The sequence below is a fragment of the Panthera tigris genome, chromosome B2, assembly GCF_018350195.1.
Source record: "Panthera tigris isolate Pti1 chromosome B2, P.tigris_Pti1_mat1.1, whole genome shotgun sequence".
NCBI classification, from domain to species: Eukaryota; Metazoa; Chordata; class Mammalia; order Carnivora; family Felidae; genus Panthera; species Panthera tigris.
Genome location: NC_056664.1, coordinates 12,787,754 through 12,807,822, shown reverse-complemented (window position 1 = coordinate 12,807,822; position 20,069 = coordinate 12,787,754). Strand labels below are relative to the sequence as shown.

General features: G+C 49.3%; 1 protein-coding gene across 3 annotated transcripts in view; it reads left to right on the top strand.

The window, feature by feature from the left end:
* The window catches only part of GMPR (guanosine monophosphate reductase), a 52,239-nt gene that overhangs the window by 14,488 nt on the left and 17,682 nt on the right, over positions 1-20,069 (top strand). For all 3 annotated transcript variants that reach the window (XM_042985674.1, XM_007089756.2, XM_042985673.1), the window contains exons 4-6: positions 97-270; positions 9,976-10,057; positions 13,582-13,688. In XM_042985674.1, the coding sequence (XP_042841608.1) occupies positions 97-270; positions 9,976-10,057; positions 13,582-13,688 (363 nt within the window). The remainder of the gene's footprint in view (positions 1-96; positions 271-9,975; positions 10,058-13,581; positions 13,689-20,069) is intronic.

Here is a 20,069-nt window from a genome sequence, read left to right as displayed (position 1 = left end):
TCCTCAGCATGGGCAAGTGGGGGGGGGGTGGGGGGCAGGGTCTGCCTTTGAATGTTACTTACTCCTCAGGCCTTGCGCTTCTCACGTGTCCCACAGCACGTAGCCGTGAGTTCGGGCAGCGGGAAGAGCGACCTGGAAAAGATGAGCAGCATCTTGGAAGCCGTGCCACAGGTCAAGTTTATCTGCCTGGACGTGGCCAACGGGTACTCAGAACATTTTGTGGAATTCGTGAAGCTGGTGCGTGCCAGATTTCCAGAACACACTATCATGGTAGGTATGGTGGAGGGCTCTCCGGGTGGGGGAGCAGAGAGAGGCTTGCTCTGTGTGCGGGGCGGGGGGGGGTGCTTTCTTGTGGAGACGAGTGGAGAATCCTCACGAAGAGGCAGCGGCGATGGAAGGTCTGTAGACTGGCTCCCCATAAAAAGTAAAATCCAGATCAGCGTTACAGGGTGTTGGCTTTTTATCTCTGCTAAATGTTATCAAGTGTTTCTTACCGTGTGTGCCCCTTGAACAAAGGTCTCTGTGACCCTCTTTACTTAAGGAGTTTATTTTTAAAAAATGAGAACAATGAGAGGTGCCTGAGCGGCTCAGTCGGTGAAGCGTCCGACTCTTGATTTTAGCTCAGGCCGTGATCTCGTGGTTCGTGAGCTCGAGCCCCGCATCAGGCTCCACACTAACAGTCCGGAGCCTGCTTAAGCGTCTCTCTGTCCCTCTCTCTCTCCCCTTCCTTGCTTGCGTGGGCATGCTCTCTCTTTCTCACTCTCTTTCTCTAAATAACATTAAAAAAAAAAATGAAAACAATGAACGTGGGGTTAGGTTGCAACCTTTTTAGGTCATCTGTACCCCTCTCCCAATTTTTCAGTGGAAAATTCTACCAGAGCAATTGAAGTGCCTCATGGGAACAGTAGCCAGCCAGTTGGAGTATTGCTTTGTCTACGACCCTTATTCTTGACTTTGCCTGTCTTTTGTGTCCCTTCCTAATTAGGAGCACCTTCGCTGGTCAGAAAGTGTGTTTGTGGTTGCCGGCAAAGGTGGATTGACCGAAAAAGGGACCGGAGGCTCTTGAGTTAAAATTGGGCTTTTGGAAAATCTGTGTCGTAATTGTGTGTGTCTTTACTGTCTTAGGTAACATGACGATTACAGAGTGGCCACTAGGTAATTTCCCTGTGTCTCTGTTGTTTTAAACTCTGAATTTTATTTCTCCTCGTATCTCGGCATTGTAAGGAAGTTGGCACCCAGGAATAATTTCTGTTAGTGGAGTTAAATCTGTTAAGAATTTACAAGGATTTTTGAGTGTGTATTTTCATGCTTTCCAATTACAGGAGAAGAAATAATCAAGAGTTGCCTCAAGGTCGATCAGCAGTACAGTAGGAGAAGTTGGGTGGGAGACTGAAAAATTCATTTTACCCTCCCTAATCGTGCTGCGGTGTCATTGCTTTCTTCCATAACGGTAATACTGCTTATTGAATACCTAGTAGGTTTTAGAAAGTTCACATCTGTTCTTTCTCTTCTGTTTAAGAGTGGGAACTGCTATCCCAGATGTAGCCCAGATGAGGAATCTTAGGCTCTGATCTGCTCATACACTTGGAGTTTTCACAAGGTCATACCAATGTGGAACAGCTAAGCTGGGGTTTGAAGCCGGGTCTGTTGGTGTCTAATATCTGGTGTTCTGAGGCTCTTCTGTGGTGACAGCCATCGGTGGTAACTTTTGCTCACGCAAGAGCGAGTAGAAGGCTGGACTCCCGGGACTGCGGAAGCCCCAGCCCTTCAGCTGAGACCTGGTAGCCCTAAACAGTATGGGGTAGTAAATGTAGATTCTGTGAAACACTGCCTGCGTGGCAGGAGAAAGAGCGTGACAAATATGTGTTGAGGAGAGCTTTGTTCATTCCTTGTGGAGAGAAGAAGATCAGGCATTCCTTAGGTTTCTGCTTTGAGGTGGTGGTGTGGTCTAGATCGTTCCAGATCTTTCCAGGTCACCTCCAGTGTCAGTTGCGCTGGGGATAGAAGCGACTGATAAACCTGGGACGTCGTCCTTCACCTCCACTGGCAGGAGAGTTCCGAAGGGTCAGGCATGAGAAATGACACGGATTTAGTAAGGCGACTCAGTGGTTCCCCTTTCTTTGTCTTTAGTAGTCCTTGCCTTAAATTGTGAAATATGACATACCTACAGAAAAGTGCTTAGAACCTGAGTGTTTCATAAATAGTCCTAGCCTAAGCAAGCCTTCCACTGAACCTACGCCCGGAAGCCCCTACTCCCACCCAAGAGGGTTGTCCCCACCCCCCCGGACTCTAGTGATCTCTTCCTTCCTTGCATGTCTCTGGTCTCACCACCATTGATCTCTTCTTAACACTGTTTAATCGTGCCTGGTTTTGCCCCTTGTGTAAGCGGTAACCCTGCCCGCATGGCTCTTGTGTCGTCTTTTGCTCCGTAGCATATGGAGACGCAGCCGCATGGTTTTATGGAAGCGGCAGGGCAGGTATGCTGTTCCTGCTGGAACAAATCCGTAATTCTGTCTCCCACACGTCTCCCTTGCCCCTCCCCCTTGCTCTACTTTGCCGCCGGTTGTAACACCCTGAGAATCGCTAACTGAGTGCCCCTGGAGTTGGTGGGAGCTCAGCCACCCTGGGGAAGTCACCTCACCTTCTGAGTCTCATTTTCTGCACCGACAGAAAGGAGGTCGAGGATAATAACAGCCGGAGAATGACGGAGGGGGTCACACGGCGTGGGGTTCACACACAGTTGTTTGTCGGTTTTGAGGACCGTTGGGGGCATATGCCCTGAGCACTGAGGTAGACGTGGAAGGTTGATAGGGAAGAAAACGGAAGGTGGGATGGGAAGATTATTCGTTTTTGTTTTAAGAAGGCAGAGAAAACATGTGCCCCTTCTTTCAAAAGGATAAGTGATTGCAGAAATCAGTTGGGGGCTCCTGGGTGGCTTGGTCAGTTAAGTGTCCGACTTCGGCTCGGCTCACGATCTCAAGGTTCTTGAGTTCGAGCCCCATGTCGGGCTCTGTGTTGGTGGTTCGGAGCCTGGAGCCTCCTTCAGATTCTGTGTCTCCCTCCCTCTCTCTCTCTCTCTCTCTGCCCCTCCCCTGCCCGCACTCTGTCTCTGTCTCTCTCTCTCTGTCGAAAATAAATAAACATTAAAAAAACAAATAAATCAGTTGGAGCCCGAGAGCTTTCTATCCTGTGCTCCAGTGGGCTATGAGTTTTAGCTCACAGCTGGCCCTGCCGACAGCCGAGGCAAGCTGCCTGCTGTAGAGCCCAGAGAGACCGTGTTCCAGCCCTCAGGGTTGCAGACAAGGGGACAGGGGCCGTGCAGGAGGAGGGAGGCTGCTAATACAAGGCAAGGGGCAGTGTCATGAGTACAGAGCCCCAGGGTTGCTATGGGGATGAGGCTGGGGGGGAGAGACTGGCGCAGAGTTCCCACGGCCCTGTGGGCACCCGCCACAAGCAAGTGCCCCTTTAGCATCTGCCGGTTGGCTCTGGGATGTGTTTTTATTGTTCTTGTTGGTTTCCCCAGCAATGAACGGGGGACGTTGGCAAGGTAGATGGTTATTTCTGAGGCCTTCTTTGCTCGCACTGACCCTTGAAATCTGCCATTCATTTGGAAACCTCCAGGACTCTTAACACCCTTGGTTTGGGGAAGTGTAATTTCTCTCATGGCTTTTGGACGCATTACCATTTGTCCAAGGTTTTGGAACTGAAGGGTCTATAATATGGATGCTGAGCGTCATTATGATCGTCCCAATGCGGTGAACAGAAGAGGTACTCAGAAACGGTTCTTGGTAGGGGTGCCTGGGTGGCTCGGTTGGTTAAGTGTCCGACTCTTGACTTCAGCTCAGGTCACGACACTTCATGAGAGCGAGCCCCGTGTTGGGCTGTGCACTCATAGCACGGAGCCTGTTTGGAATTCTCTCTGCCTCTGTCTCTGCCCCTCCCCTGCTTGTGCTCTCTCTCTCTCAAAACAAAGATTAAAAAAGAAACGAAGAAGAAATGGTCTTGGTAGGGGCGCCTGGACGGCTCAGTCGGTTAAGGGTCTGACTCTTGATTTCAGCTCAGGTCATGATCTCACCCTTTGTGAGATCGAGCCCCATGTCAGGCTTTGTGCTCACAGCACAGAGCCTGCTTGGGATTCTCCCTCCCTCTCTCTCTCTTTCTCTGCCCCTCCCCTGCTTGCACTCTCCCTCTCTCAAAATAAATAAATAAAGATAAAAAAAAAAAAAGAAAAGAAATGGTCTTGGTAGCAGCTGGCAGTTCAGGATGTGTGCATTCAGAGCAAGGGCTTATCTGTTGCTCCCTGTTTCCTGTGCATTCCGGATTTATGTGCACACCCCTTTTCCTTGCCTTTCAGCTAAGGCACTCCCTGCCACTTGTAAGGAGGGAAAAAGCAGGGATTTTTAGAACACTTTGGCAGAGAAGGGTCCTGTAGAAGTGCTGGCTGTTAGAACGGTGTGGTAAGTCCTAGAGCCATTTATTTGCCCGGTGGCTTCCAGAGAGGAAAGAGAATGATGCCTACCGGGTGCTGTAGAAAAAGGCACTGAGTGTGGATGAGACCCGCTCTTGGAATCCTGTCAAATCTTGGAGCATGGTTACGAGCACCTGCTCTTACTGACGTGAAACTCCATTTCAGAGAGCTTAGGGAACTTTCTGAGGATCTCACAGCCAGCGCAAGGTGAGCCCGGGGTCCAGAGCCAAGCGGCCTGCCTCCGGGACCTGAGATCTTCCGGTTGTACCACACTGCCCGCCGGAAACCAAGCCCGCTGAAAAATGCTTTTGTGCTGGTGCCTCTTTCTGACTTTGTCCGGAGGAGGTAGGTCTGTGACACCTGACCCGTTCAGAGTAGACTGGAGACCTAGCTGCACGCCCCGGGACAATGCCACGTTAGCCACCGTTGACCGGTGCCCAGGTAGCCGTGGGCACGGCCTCCTCGTTTCTGTGCATGGCCAGCGGCCCAGTTACCTGTCTGCATTCTTACGGTGGCACTCACGGTCACCTCCTGAGCTGTCCCTCTTCCCGAAGAGGCGGACGCTCTTTAGAATTCCCTGCGGGTTGTCAGCCGTGGGCAGCCTTACTCGTTGAAGTACGAGAAGTGGTCATGGCTGACGGACCATAACCTCTCAGGCCGAGTTGCCTGGATGTCCTGTTTTCGCCGTCTTTCCGGAACTGTGGCGGAAGCCCACGCAGGGCCTCGGATCCAGGTGATGCCTGAGAGCCCCATAGCAAACTCGGCTTAATGTGCCGTGAAAGATGGTTATTGCCTTGGTAGCGTCTCCTATTCCTGCTTCCACGGGTAGGTGTAGAGACACGTGCGAGTGCTTGGGAGAAGGTACTGGCATCAGCATTCCATCACCTTCTATGGGAAGTTGGCAGGCCGTGGCCCCATGGGCCAAACCTGGCCTACGGCTCTTTGCAGGCCCCTGCCTTATCTCCTCCTAGAGAAAGGACTTTTCTTGGCAGAGGGCCTCAGAAGAGCCAGTCAAAACTGGGTAGAGAAGTTATTGTCTTATTTATTTCAAAAATTTTTTTAACGTTTATTTTTGAGAGAGCGAGCACGAGAGTAGGTTGGGGCAGAGAGAGAGGGAGACCCAGAACCGGAAGCAGGTTCCAGGCTCCGAGCTGTCAGCACAGAGCCCGACTCGGGGCTCGAACTCACGAACCGTGAGATCGTGACCTGAGCCGAAGTCGGACGCTTAATCGATGGAGCCACCCAGGCGCCCCGAGAAGTTATTTTCTAGTAGGTACACACCTTCAGTTTGGGATGATGAAAAGTTGTAGGAACAGATGGTGGTGATGTCTGCACAGCAGTGTGAATGTATTCAGTGCCACTGAATTGTCTGCTTAAAAATAGCTAAAATTAAAAATAACTAAAAACAGTATTTTAGGTTATGTACATTTGACCACATTGAAGTCTTAAAAAGTAACAATATACAGAAACCATTCTTTTTTTTTTTAATGTTATTTATTTTTGAGAGAGAGAGAGAGAGAGAGAGAGAGAAAGAGAAAGAGAGCGTGCATAGGGGAGGGGGAGAAAGAGAGAGTCCCAAATAGGCTTCAGGCTGTCAGTGCAGAGCCTGACACAGGGCTCGATTTCATGACTGTTGAGATCATGACCTGAGCGCAAGTCAAGAGTCGGACACTCAACCGACTGAGCCATCCAGGCACCCCAATACAGAAACCATTCTTATTTTATTTTATTTTATTTTATTTTATTTATTTTATTTTATTTTATTTATTTTATTTTTTTTTAATGTTTATTTATTTTTGAGACAGAGACAGAGCATGAACGGGGGAGGGACAGAGAGAGAGGGAGACACAGAATCTGAAACAGGCTCCAGGCTCTGAGCCGTCAGCCCAGAGCGCGACGCGGGGCTCGAACTCACGGACCGCGAGATCATGACCTGAGTTGAAGTCGGAGGCTCAACCGACTGAGCCACCCAGGCGCCCCAATTTTATTTTAATTTATTTTATTTTATTTTAATTTATTTTATTTTAATTTATTTTATTTTATTTTAATGTATTTTACTTTACTTTATTTTATTTTATTTTATTTTAATGTATTTTATTTTATTTTATTTTATTTTAATGTATTTTATTTTAATTTATTTTATTTTAATTTATTTTATTTTATTTTATTTTATTTTATTTTATTTTATTTTAATGTATTTTATTTTATTTTATTTTATTTGTTTGTTTGTTTATTTATTTATATATTTTAAGAAACCATTCTTAAGTGGAGGGACCAACATTTTACTGAGCACCAACTGAGAGCTGGGCTCTGTCTAGGAATTGAATAGAACTTTCTTTGTAAACCTTATCGTGACAGCACCAAGTGGGTGTGGTTAGTCCCGCTTCATAGCAGGATAAAGGGAAACTCAGAGTTACTTCTTGGTTACTCGGTTAAGTGTGGGGCCCTAGTCTACCCCAAGTCTTTCTGAACTCATGCTGCCTTAGATCTCTGGGTCTGCAGGGAAGCTGGAAACATTAGGGCAAAACAGGCTTGGTTTGGGTTTTTGCCCGAGGACCTCTCTAATCTTGTTGCTTTTTGCAGGCTTTTCTCCGGGCCCCCATGCTTCTCCTTGACCCGGAGGGGCGGTGGTTGCTGGCAGAGCAGGGGTGGGGTCCTGGACGTGCTCAGCCTCCCCTAGGAGAGAGGTGCCTTGCGGCAATGGCCTGCCTGGTTTGGTGCCCCCTCCCCCGCCCACCCCCCCGGGAAGGTCCGGAACCTGTGCTTTGTCTCGAGTGCCAGGAGATGAACATGTGCTGTGGATGCAGCCATGTCCAGTCACGCTATCTGTGGCACGTAGGCGGTGGGCTGGACCCTCGCTAATCACCCTGGCCCGCGCCACACCCCTGCATCATCCCCGCATCACCCCTGAGTCACCCCCATGCACAGCTTCCTGGGCGGGGACTGCGGCCATTCCTGGGCTAGAGTGTGCCTTGTTGTCATTTTCATTTCTGATTTTGCCTTTCTCCTTTTCCCCTTAGTTTTGCCTTTCTTGGTTTCCAATTTGATGGGCCAGCTTTTGGCACCTGCAAGTGGAAACTCACCTGTCCTCCTTTTTTTTTTTAAGTTTATTTTTTTTTCAGTATGTTTTTTATGGTTATTTATTTATTTTGAGAGGGTGAGCGTGAGCAGAAGAGGGGCAGAGAGAGAGAGAGAAAGAGAGAGAGAATCCCAAGGAGGCTCCATTCTGTTTGCGCAGAGCCCAATGTGGGGCTTGAACCCACAAACCATGAGATCATGACCTGAGCCAAAAGCAAGAGTCGGACGCTTAACTGACTGAGCCACCCAGGGGCCCCTGTTGATTTTAACAAAATTGAGATCTTACTATTTCCTTTTCTTCCCCCTAACATTGTACTGAAATCGGTTAAGCATTTTCCAATGCCATCTAACCAACCTTAAAAACATCATGTAGGTGGGAAAACACCAGGTTGTTGAACTATTCCCATTTTGGGTAGTAGATTTGCAGCTTTGTACGGTTAAAAATAAATAATATGCATCCTTGTCGTTAAATCTTTGACGTCAGCTATGATTATTCCCTTGGGAGAGAATTTTGGGAGTACGCTTATCAGATCAGAGGATGTATGTAGTTTTGCATTTGTTCTATATGGACAATTGCTTTCCGGGAAAACTTGTACTAAAGTAGACATTGCACCAGCAGAGAAAGATGGTGTCTGTTTCCTCCTTAGTATTTAATGTTTATAGTTGTTGATATTTTTTTTTTATTTTTTATTTTTTTAGTCGTTGATATTTTAAGTGAAAGGTAGTACCTCGCTGGCATCTGAATCTAAATTGGATTCTTCGTGAGAGTGAGCACTTTCCCTGTGTTTATTGGCCACTTTAATGTATTTATTTATTTATTTATTTATTTATTTATTTATTTTATAAATAATGTCCTTTGGCAGTTCTGTGAGCTGTTAGCATTTTTTTTTTTTTTTTGAAGATTTGGGAGAGCTTTTATAATGTTAGTTCACCCTTTGTCATGCATACAGGTATTATTTTTCTCTGCTATGTTATTTGCCTCTTAGTTTTGTCGATTGTATGCAATGTGTGTGTCTGTAGGTACACATGTATCTTTCACTTTTATGCTTGTTACAGGTATTCAAGGCATGCTAAATCTGGGAGGATTCCACTTATAATTTAACTCTTAAATCCGTCGGAAGCTGGTTTTGGGGACAAGCGTGAACATTAATCTATATCTTGTTTCCAGAAGATCCCTTTCCCCAGTTGTCTGTGGGAACCTGGTTCTGTCCCTCAGTGACGTGCAATGCCCCCCCCCTCCCCCCCTTATTGTACCTGGTATTCTCAATGCTCTGGTCCTGTTTCTGGAGCATCCAGCGTTTTCCATTGTCAGATGTTGTTGGATTAGAGCAGCTTTGAGCCTTCCTCATTAACCTTTCCAAGATATTTTATACAGAGTTAAAAGTCACTCTGTCTAGGTTAAAAAAAGAAAACCTGCTCCCCGCCCCCCCTCCCCACTGCCGGGAATGAATTCACTGAAAAGACACGGGGCTTCAAAGCAAAAAAAAAAAAAAAGAAAAAAAAAAAAGAGTAACATGAGTGGGGATGCATTTCCCAAAATAAGACTTTGTACAGTTGTGAAAATTCAGTCAGGCATTTTGCCAAGTATCCTGTGTACCAGCTGAAGAATCCGCAGGGCAGTGAGTCGTAATGAAAAGGGCTATTTTCGTGCTCCCAGGCTCCTGCGGTGAAAGAACTTGTACAATGTCCAAACCAGATGCATCTTTCTGGTTTTTAGCTTCCGCCGCGTCCTGGTGTGCATGTTTATTCTGGGGGCCGCGGCCTCATGTGAATTCAGAGCATGCTCCAGGCCTGTGGTCACTAAAGTCTCATCTGCCCTTTCATATCCGGGTGGGAAGCACCGGCCTTGGGGCGGACCCCCAGGCGTTTTCCCATCCGTGAGCCGGTGAGACGATCGCGGGGTTTCCTAAGCCTGAGCCCCTAAAAGGTCCCCTTAAAGGTCCTTCAGGGGTTTTTATGGTCTCCAAAACATGTTATTCCCAACAGCAAATATTATGACCATCTGAAAGAGCCTTTCCTTGCTTATTTTATGCATTTGGGTTCTCCGTGAGATTTTGTTTTGTCCACCCTGGTCACGTTCAGAAGCTCTGACCTGGATCATCTCGGGTCTTTTGTGGTTCTAACGTGACAGCTTGCGTACCTTCTCCTGCTGTTAGCAAACCCAAATGTGGTATGACATGTTGAGAGTCTGTGTTCCTAGTCAGTAGAGAAGGGAACCCCGGGAACATCCCTTCCCGCCGACTTGAGATTTCATCTAGAATCAGGAATTGAGTCCATTGTTTCCCCTCCCCCCCCCTTTGGGGCCCCAGGCGGCGTTGTGGCTTCGGGGCATGCGCAGCTGTGTGGCCAGGTACAGGGTTCTTCATTCGCGCATCTTTGTATCACCAGGAGTAGCTTGTGACTGCGGGCTGTGTGCTTTTCTGTCTCAGGCCGGGAACGTGGTGACAGGGGAGATGGTGGAAGAGCTTATTCTTTCTGGAGCAGACATAATCAAAGTGGGCGTCGGACCAGGTAAGGCTTGCTGGGAAGGCCAGCAGAGGCTGTGTGCAGGGCACTGGGATGGGGGGCTTGGGGACACCGGAGATGGCCAGAAGGGAGCCCGTGGGTGACCCCGCCACAAGGGCAAAGCACATTGCTTCTGGAAGTATCCCACCACTTTTGGAAGTTGAGCTTCCAGAAGGTCTTGTAGGAAATGTCACTGGGCTGCCACCGGGGAACGTCCCGAAGGAGCCGGGATGTGGGTTGAACGTGAGGTCCTGGTTTCAGAGCGTTAACGCGGAAGAAGAGGATGCAGATTTCGTTAATGATCCTATATTCCTTGAGGAGGAAGGTGAGGGGGCGAAGAATCGTGGGGACGGTTAATGGACATGAACGCCTCCAGTTTATATGAAGGTCTGAGGGACCCCAGACATTGCACATAGTAGGCATGCAGCTCTGAGGCCACATTTGAACTTGACCCATGGCCCGGTCGGTTACTACTCCCGGCTCCTCACCTGATACATAATGCATTTTGGATTTTTCCCATATTCTCTTAGGCATTTTCTCCTAGAACCACCCATTGGCATCTTGAGTGGAGGAACAAGGCAGAGCCTTTCTGTCCTTCTATTGGGTGGCGCCATTTTCTCTTGGGGCCAGTTGGTGTTCACCTTCCCCTTTGGCTATGCATGAACATGAACTTTCATGTTTTCATATTCTTCCTTGCACATCCATTCCTAAACAAACACTAACATTGGAGAGAAGGAAAGAAGATATACATTTTCAGCTGGGAATAAAAAATAGCAAAGATTTTTTAAAAAATATCACCCATTCAAACAAACACTACCCAAAAAGGAAACAAACCATAAAGCAAAGCGAGAAGAGTGTGGGAACTCACAGAAGACATCGTTGGGTTGTGACTTGGCACAGTTACAGCCTTGCGGGAACAGGATGTGTATGAAGAGTCTTGTAGGCTCATCAAAGTACTTGAGTGTTTAACGTACAGGAAAATGGTCAACATTTGATGGTGCCACACAAGCCAATTAACAACGTCTTCTGAGCAAGAGGAAAGCACCTTTGGTCTTTACTGAGTGTTGGTCATTGAAAAGTCAAAGAGGATAAGACCCAGTTCTTACTTATAAGGAGCTCCCCACTTAGGATGTCATAGACTGGGCTAATGATAGAATTGGTTCCCAGTAGCCCAGGGCACTCACCAGTCACCTGCTTAATCAGAAATACGTATTCCCGGATGTGTGCTAGCCGCCATTGTGCTGGGCAGGTGCTGTCCAGGATATGAAGGTGTGTGAGAAGTCCACTCGGCTCTCAAAGAGCCTTTTTTGATGTAATCTTGGGCATTCAGCTGCACTTGTTTCCTTCATGCACATCCTCTGTGTATACATGCTGTTTCCCCAGAAGATTTACTGTCTTTCCGTTATCCCTGTGTGGGCCGCCCTCCCCGCCCTCCCAGCCCTGGCAGGGCTGTCTATAAAAGCAGAAAGGACTCTCTGAACAGAGTAGGGAGCTTTTCCAGAATGGCTTCTTTAAATTCGTTGCAGATGATTGTTCAATTTCATGAATTCTTTAGCGTAAAAACACTGGGTTTTCTCTAAGCGAATGACAGCATTAACAATGAGCACCCTGGCCGTGTACCTGGGAGGAGAAACATATATCCAGCTTCTCCTTTTGACCTGAGCATTAATCAAGACCATTCCCACGCCTTGTTTGATGGCCATTTCCAAGAAAGGTGATCGGCCTACCCTCTGTAGGTCTCTCACATGGGCGGAGCTCTGGGCCCCTGCAGCACGTCCCTGCCTTCCTGCAAGGATCTAGCAGTGGAGCGGGAGAGAAGGCGAGAAGCCAGTTATGAAGCAGAAATTATGAAATGAATTCTGCCTTGCACAATGCAGGGCTGGTAGCTGGGGCAGCGTGTGCCTGGTGGGGAGAAGAGCTCACTGGCTGCGGGATTGCGGCAGCACCTGTTCTAAGGATAGACGTCAAGGGATGTATTCTGCCCTGCGGCTGGGTGGGTGCAGGAGGAAAGGGGGACCCCCCGCGCCTCTGGTTTTCTTGCTGAATCCAGTCCTGGAAGTATAAACACAGTTCTCTGTCTGATCCTGTCCTTGAGGATGCCGGGAGAGATTTGGGGAGGGGGGGAGCGTGCATGAAGGCACTGGTGGTGGTGGAGAGTCAAGACAGGAGGAAGGCGTTCTAGGCACCTTGTCCCCAAGCGTGACGGCAGTGGAGTTCAAGCCCCGTCCACTGAGCTGTGAAGCATGCGGGTGACTCATCTATCTGAAGTTCACGCATTCTTTCGGCGACTATTTATAGCCCCCTTGCTATGTACAAGGCTCTGTTCTCAGCGCTGGATCTGCAACAATGAATATCCACGGAGCTTACCGTCCAGCAGAGAAAACAGATCCCCTGCATTCTTACACAAATAATTATGTAAATGCTTCTTGTGAAGCGAGTGCCCTGTCAGAACAACAACTCCCCTGAGGTGGTGACATTTAAGATGAAGCCTGAAAGATGAGAAGGGCTGGCAGGACCGGGGGCTTGGTTCACAGGGAGTGCTGGACAGAGAGAACATCGAGTACAGAGGATCCCCGAGGTGGGGAGAAACTCGTTCTGCCGGAGAGGCTGGAAGGCCGGCGTGGCCGGCGTGTGGGGAGCAGGAGGGACGGAGAGGTGGCAGGGGAGGGCGGCAGGTGGACATTCGGGAGTTCAGTCCGGGTGATCTTGGGGTGTAGGGGGTGCTAAGTTGTTGGGAGGGAGGGACGGGACTTGAGCAGGGGTACGTGTGCTTGAGATGGTGGTGCTCTTGGCATGACTCGGCCTGGACATAGCTGGATAATACCCGGCTGACCGGTCAGCCAGGACTGGGGTTGACCGTGGGAAAGGCAGAGGGCAGAGGTCAAAGGGGGCAGAGGGCTTCAGGAGGCTTCCCGACACGGAAGCGGACGCCACAGCCCAGGCTGGACGGGGGCTCTGGACAGGGTGGGCCATCGCAGAGCCCAAGAGGCCGGGGCCGGTCGACAGACCTGGGTGGGAGAGGGTGCAGGAATGGGGTGGGTGCGGCTCCCTCTTCTCCAGGGCTGCCTGCTAGCCCCACGGGCCCCGTGGCATCCCCATTGCAACCTCAGGCTGCCGATTTCGTAGGCGAGGCTGTGAGGCTCGGAGAAGTTAGAGATTGACCAACAGTGCAGGTAGAGAGGCCATGGGAGGAGACCGAGGCGTCCCTGGAAGTATACTGTGGCTGTGAGGGGAAGTGAGGGACATGGGAAGGGACGGAGCGTACACAGGGACGGTCTGTGTGGCCATGCGGTGGGGGCTGATGGCACAGGTGAGTGACAGCGACAGGGTGTGGGGAGAGGGCGTCCCGGGCAGCCGCAGTTGACGGCGGTGAGGACCGGAAGGGACGAGGCCAGATGGTGTGGTTCTAACCACCCGCCCCGCCTCCACGGAAAGAAAGTTCACCCCCACCCCCTCCCCGCCGGCACTGCCGGAGTTGGAGGCTCGTTCTTAACCGTCTCTCTTTGGGCCCCGCTTCTCCCACCATCCAGGCTCTGTGTGTACCACCCGCACCAAGACCGGGGTGGGCTACCCCCAACTGAGTGCCGTGATCGAGTGTGCAGACTCCGCCCACGGCCTGAAGGGGCACATCATCTCCGTAAGTGCCCGGCGGGGCAGGGGGGGTGGACGTGGGAACACCTCGGGGCTTCGGGGAGGCCCCTGCTCCTTGGCCCTTCACCCACTTGGCATCCCGTGGGCTTGGCAGTGAGCCGGGCACCTTGGTCACAGCGGTGACATCTGGCGGAGACCCAGGCCCTGCTCCCCAGGCACATTAGTCACTAACAACTCAAGGCCGTAGGCAGCAGGATGGGGGCTACGCGGGGAGCTTTGAGAGAACGAGGGGGCCGCAAATTAGTTGGCCACAAAGCACCCCAACCTGGGTGGATCAAACGAGAGACAAACTCCCCGTCTCCCCGTTGGGGAGGCCAGAGGTCTGAGATCGAGGTATCCGCGGGGTCACGAGGGCCGTGGGGGAGCCTCTGTTCCTGGCCTCTGGAGCTTCTTGGTTTCTCGGCTGGTGGCACCACAGCCTCGTGTTCCTGTGGCGTGTGCCCCGTGTGCGTGCGTGTGTCCACGTTTCCCCTTTGTGGGAGGACTCCAGTCGTGTTGGATTAGGGACGCACCCTCCTCCGGGACGACTTCATGTTAGTCCCACCTGCAGTGCTGTGAAATGCTGCCAGTGACAGGTCACCGGAGTGAGGGCCGATGCAGTGGCTTGGTGGGGGCAGAAGTTACATTTCCGTGGGCTCAGAAAAGACGGGAAGGGGTGAGGGGAGGCAGGGAGCGTGATCTAGCAGCTCTTCCAGGAAGCTCCCGGAAGGACTGCGGCGTGGTGCTCAGCCTCTAAACATCAAGGATGGAGTGAGTGAATGAATGCCGAGTTAAAATCTGTCCTCACCTCAGCCGTGGTGCTACACTACCTTTACAGCTGTGGTGACTGCCATGCAGACAGTCACAGAGACGGTCCCCTGCTCTTCCCTTCCAGATAAGATGCTCGAGGGGCGCCTGGGTGGCTCAGTCGGTTAAGCGTCCGACATGGGCTCAGGTCATGATCTCGCAGTTTGTGAGTTCGAGCCCCGCGTCGGGCTCTGTGCTGACACTTGCTCAGAGCCTGGAGGCTGCTCCAGATTCTGTCTCCGTTTCCCTCTGCCCCTTCCCCACTCTGTCCCTCAAAAATAAACAAACATTAAAAAAAATAAAAAAAAAAAGATGCTCGGAACAGGACAACATGTGGGATATAGTCTGAAAGACAACCACAGCTTCCACTTATGTGGATGTTTTTATAAATACGTGTATATACACACACGTATAAATTTGTATGTGTGTATAAAATAAATATAAACGTATAAAATATATTACGTACTTACATAAAAATATACGTAATGTATAATTACTATATAATTAAATATATAATCGAGAATATATAATGTAAATATAAAAATACATGTTCCCTTAGTATACATTCATTACATTATATACAGTTAGGTACATATTCCACTTATGTGCGTGTTTTATATATGTAACATGTTTATTTTGCATTTACGTTCATAAAAATTACATATGTATAATTTTCTTTACAAATTCTGAATTAGTGGCATGATTTTAGTGGTCCTGTAACACTGTTGACTCTTTTCACCGTTCGGTTGCTAAGCTGGGCTCCCACGTTAAATAATTGATAGGTGATTTAAAAACAACACACAAATGCATCAAACAAATTACATATCCCTGCAGAATGATGTCGTGTTGGTTTCAGCTCAGCACTTCGGCATGTTGATGTTTGATTTCTGGACTTGCTTTGGGGACATAACAATACTCTTTAAAAACCCCTACGTGCATACTCCCTCGTGTCGAGCCTCACCGTGGCAATTGGGTTGCTGTCGCTGTTGCTTCCCCGGAGCTGGGGTCCTGTCCTTACCTTGCAATCCAGTGCAGACTTCCTGTCCTCCTCCTAATTCTTCGTGCGAGTTTTTTATCCATCCATCCAATCAGCAAGTTTTTATGGAACATCTACTATGTGGAATAAATGACAGAAGGTTTATTGGTTGCTGACAGTTGTAAGGACCTCCATTCATTACCCCTTCCCTGAGCGCTTGTCCCGGGGCCCAGATGAACACCCGTTCACTGTGACGTAAAACCCTTTGCTGAATGCGGTGATCCAGCTCCCTGAGATCCTCAAACTGCGTCAGTCTCCAGTATGACATAGGACAGTGGTCCTTAGGTCCCCACTTTGGCCTTGTTTTGGGCTGGCTACGTGAGAGTCACCACAGAAGCTTTCTTAAAAAGATATCTCTGGACCCCATCTTAGCAAATTCGACTCTTCAGAAGTTGGCCACAAAAGCACCATGTGAAATTTAGTCATGAATCTCTATTACATGATAATTTTCACCATTAAGAGTCTTCATCAAAATACGGACCCCAGGGGCACCTGGGTGGTCCAGTTAGTTGAGCATCCAGCTTCAGCTCAGGTCATGATCTCACGGGTCATGAGTTCGAGCCCCACATCAGGCTCTGTGCTGACAGCTCAGAGCCCGGAGCCTGCTTCGGGTTCTGTGTCTCCCTCTCTCTCTGCCCTCCCCCACTCGTACTCTGACTCTCTCTCTCTCTCTCTCTCTCAGAAATCAATAAACTTTTATGGACCCCGTATCATATATATTTCTTGAATGGCCACCATTTCCAAGGTCAGTGAATGTCCAATGAATGGTTCTGCTATGAACGTGTTCTGAGTTCCCCATACTTGTGTCCTTCTGGAAACTTCACACCTGCTTAGCTGATGGCTCATTTTTGCTCTGTTTGCACACCAGCCACTGAAAATCAACTTGGGATCTCTTTATACAGCACCACCTCATTGACAGTTCACCTTAGCGATTTTCTCAGTGTAGTGCCCAGACAAGCAGCATCAGTATCAACTGAGAACCTGTTAGAAATTCTCGGACCTGGCTCAGACCTACAGCATCGGCAGCTCTGAAGGGAGGCCCAGGTGTCCGTTTTAAGAAGCCCTCCAGGAAACTGTGATGTGCTCTCAACTTGGGGAACCACTGGTTTCTGTCGTGGAGGCTCAGCTACCCGGCCTTGGGTCAGGTTTTATCGGCCGGTCCCCAGGGAACAGCTTCTCTGACTTTTGTCAGTTAGTGATAGTGACAGCCCAGGCTTGTGGTCCCGGTGCTTCGAGGCTCTCAGTAACGGTGGGAAATTTCTCAGATGGGGTCAGAAGTTCCGTTTGTGGCCAGAAAACCAGATGAAGTTCACAGACTCACGTGGGATCGGTACCCTTGACCTGAGCTCATTCCTCCTGGCTAGCTGAGTGTCTTGGGGTTCAGCAGCCATTTCTTCCACTGTCCCTTTGATAGGGTTTCACAAGTAGGTTTCTCTTGCTTGCCAGCCATCCCTAAACCCCCTGGAAACCCATCAGATATTTTGGATTTGCTACTCTGTCCGGTTTCCTTCCAGCTGTCTCATTTTACACTTTAGTTGCTGAATTTGCACATCCATGCTGTTGAAATTCAGAAAAGGAAGCCACAGCATGGGGCTCTTAGCAGGCGCTTACACTCAAGAGGCTGGACTTGAATTAGGTTTCTATTTATTATGGCCCACATGGGGTTCTAAGAGGCAGAGAGCATAAATTCAGGACACCCCCTGCGCAGGTGAAGATTAAAGTGTGACTGGGTTTTGTCTTGCCACCGTCAGCTAGGGACATCACACAAAAGAGGATTTTAATGGTGGAAACAGACCTAGAGGAAAGAATGGCTATTATTTACTGAGCATCTATTACCTTCCTGGCACAAATCACTTATAATTTCTAATCTTTGGAACAGCCTGGAGAACTAGCTGTTATTGTCACTTGACAGGTGTATTAGAGTTCTCTAGAGAACCAGAACCAATAGGGTGTGTGTGCGTGTGTGTGTGTGTGTGTGGCAAGAGAGGAGGGGGAGGAAGTATTCATTATAAGGAACTGGTTCATGTGATTATGGGGGAGTGAGAAGCCCCAAGATCTACAGGGTGAGTTGCTAAGCCAGGCATCTGGAAAGCTGATGGTCTAGTGATGGTCTGAGTGGGAGTCTGAAGGCCTGAGAACCAGGAAGAGCTGACGGTTTCATTTCAGTTGGGAGTTAAAAGGTAGGAAAAAGCCCCTGTCCCCGTTCAGAGGCAGTCACTCAGGAAAAATCCACTTGAGGAGGGTCAGCCCTTTTGTTCCATTCAAGTCTTCAACTGATGAGATGGGGCCCACCCATTTCCTTTTCTCCATCTACCAGTTGAAATGTTAATCTCATTTAAAAAAAAAAAAACAACCCTCCTGGGGCCCCTGGGTGGTTCCATCAGTTAAGTGTCTGTCTTTGGCTCAGGTCATGATTTCACAGTTCGTGAGTTCGAGCCCCACATTGGGCTGTCTGCTGTCAGCACAGAGCCTGCTTCCAATCCTCTGTCCCCCTCTCTCGCCCACCCCCACCCCACACACTCTTGGATGCTCTCTCTTTCGAAAATAAACACACACACACACAAAACAACTCTTCCAGAAACACCCCAGACTTTTCTAGGCACTCCGTGGCCCAGTCTAGCTGATTCATAAAGTGAGCCATCAGAACCAGGGGAAGCACTAAAGCCTCGGGATCTTAAGTGACTTGTTCAACATCACTGCCGGCAATGGCAGAGCCAGCACTCACACAGAGGTCTGTTATCTCCAGTACTCCATCCAATCTTCCCTTGACTATCCCCCGCCCCCTGCCCCACTCAGCTTGGAAAATGAAGGAGGCTCAAGGAGAGTGGAAAAGAAAGACTTGCTGAAGTCACAGAAGATGCAGGGTGGGGACGGGACCCTGTCGGTTTTCCATCCCAGTGCGCGGGGAGACATCACCTTCCTCTGTTCTTCCAGCTAGTCCTTCCCCACACAGCCCCCACGCATGCCTTCCGGTGGGGAGAGGACAGTCCCCGGTGCACTAAGGTTAGAAGGGGAGCTTCGAACAACCACTGAGTTCGCTTTCCCCCCGATAACCCAGCAAACCTGGACTGGTGCTTCACAGGACCTAGAAAGAAGTCCTGGGATTACGTTGACTGGGATCACGGTTGTTTCTTCTAACTCAAGCTCCAGCATTTTCTTTTTCTTTTCTTTTTTTTTTTAATGTTTATTTTTGAGAGAGAGAATGAGTGTGAGCGGGGTGGCAAAGCAGAGAGAGAGGGAGACAGAGGATCTAAAGCAGGCTCTGTGCTGAGCAGAGAGCCCGGTGTGGGGCTCGAACGCACAAACCGTGAGATCATGACCTGAGCCAAAATCAAGAGTTGGACGCTTAACCAGCTGAGCCAGCCAGGGGCTCCCCAAAAGCTCCAGCGTTTTAATGAGCACATTTTATGAAGACCAAGAGAGCATGCTTATCAAGACTCAGGAGGCCCTGCATCAGGAAGGGCTGATAAGGATCCAGATGGTTCGGAGTAGTCCCCAACCCTCTCCTTCTCTGTACTCGGTCACTAGTGCTCACATTCACCCACGGACCCTCTGCGGAGATGAAAAGATGGGTCAGCAAATCTCCGATAATTTAAATGATTTAATACAGCACTTTAGGAGCAGTTAGACCATTCTTTAGAAAGACCTAAACAGAGTGGGGCACCTGGGTGGCTCAGTCGGTTAAGCATCCGACTCTTGATTTTGGGTCAGGTCGTGATCTGGTTTGTGAGTTTGAGCCCCGCATCAGACTCTGCACTGATGGAGCGGAGCCTGCTTGGGATTCTGTCTCCCTCTCTCTCTCTCTGCCCTCCTCTCTCTGCTCTCTCTCTTTCAAAATAAATAAATAAACATTTAAAAATTAAAAAAGACAAAGACCTAAACAAAGAAATTTCAGGTAATTGAATTTTTTTGACGCCTGAAAAATTCCCCCTCCTCCCCAAACAGGTTTAGCCTAGAAAAAGTGAGAAAATACAGATAAACATGAAGATTATTACAAGTGCTGTCCTCTAAAGATAACCACCACTGCTCCTGTTCTGATAAGGGTGATTCTAGACGTTTTTAGAGTGTACTCACCCGGGGCTCTAACCTTGTTCTTCTGTTGTTATAGCCGTGTGACCTGGGGCAAGTCACCCAACCTTCCTGAGCCCCCCCTCATGCTTCCCTCCACCCACAAAATATCAACTTTACATTCTTGTGGTGTTTGAATAGAAAAATGAAGTTTGTAGCACCCCCCTGGCCCATGGTAGGTGCTTGATTTGCATTCCCTCTGTATCTTCCTTACTTGCTTCACCAGCCTCCACTTGAGAGAAGAGCAGGGGTTTTTTTTATTTTAATTTTTTTAATGTTAATTTGTTTTTGAGAGACAGAAAGCGCAAGGGGGGGAGGGGCAGAGAGAGAGGGAGACACAGAATCCGAAGCAGGCTCCAGGCTCTGAGCTGTCAGCACAGAGCCCGACGCGGGGCTCGAACTCACAAACCGCGAGATCGTGACCTGAGCCGAAGTCGGACCCTCACCGACCGAGCCCCCAGGGAAGAGCAGGTATTT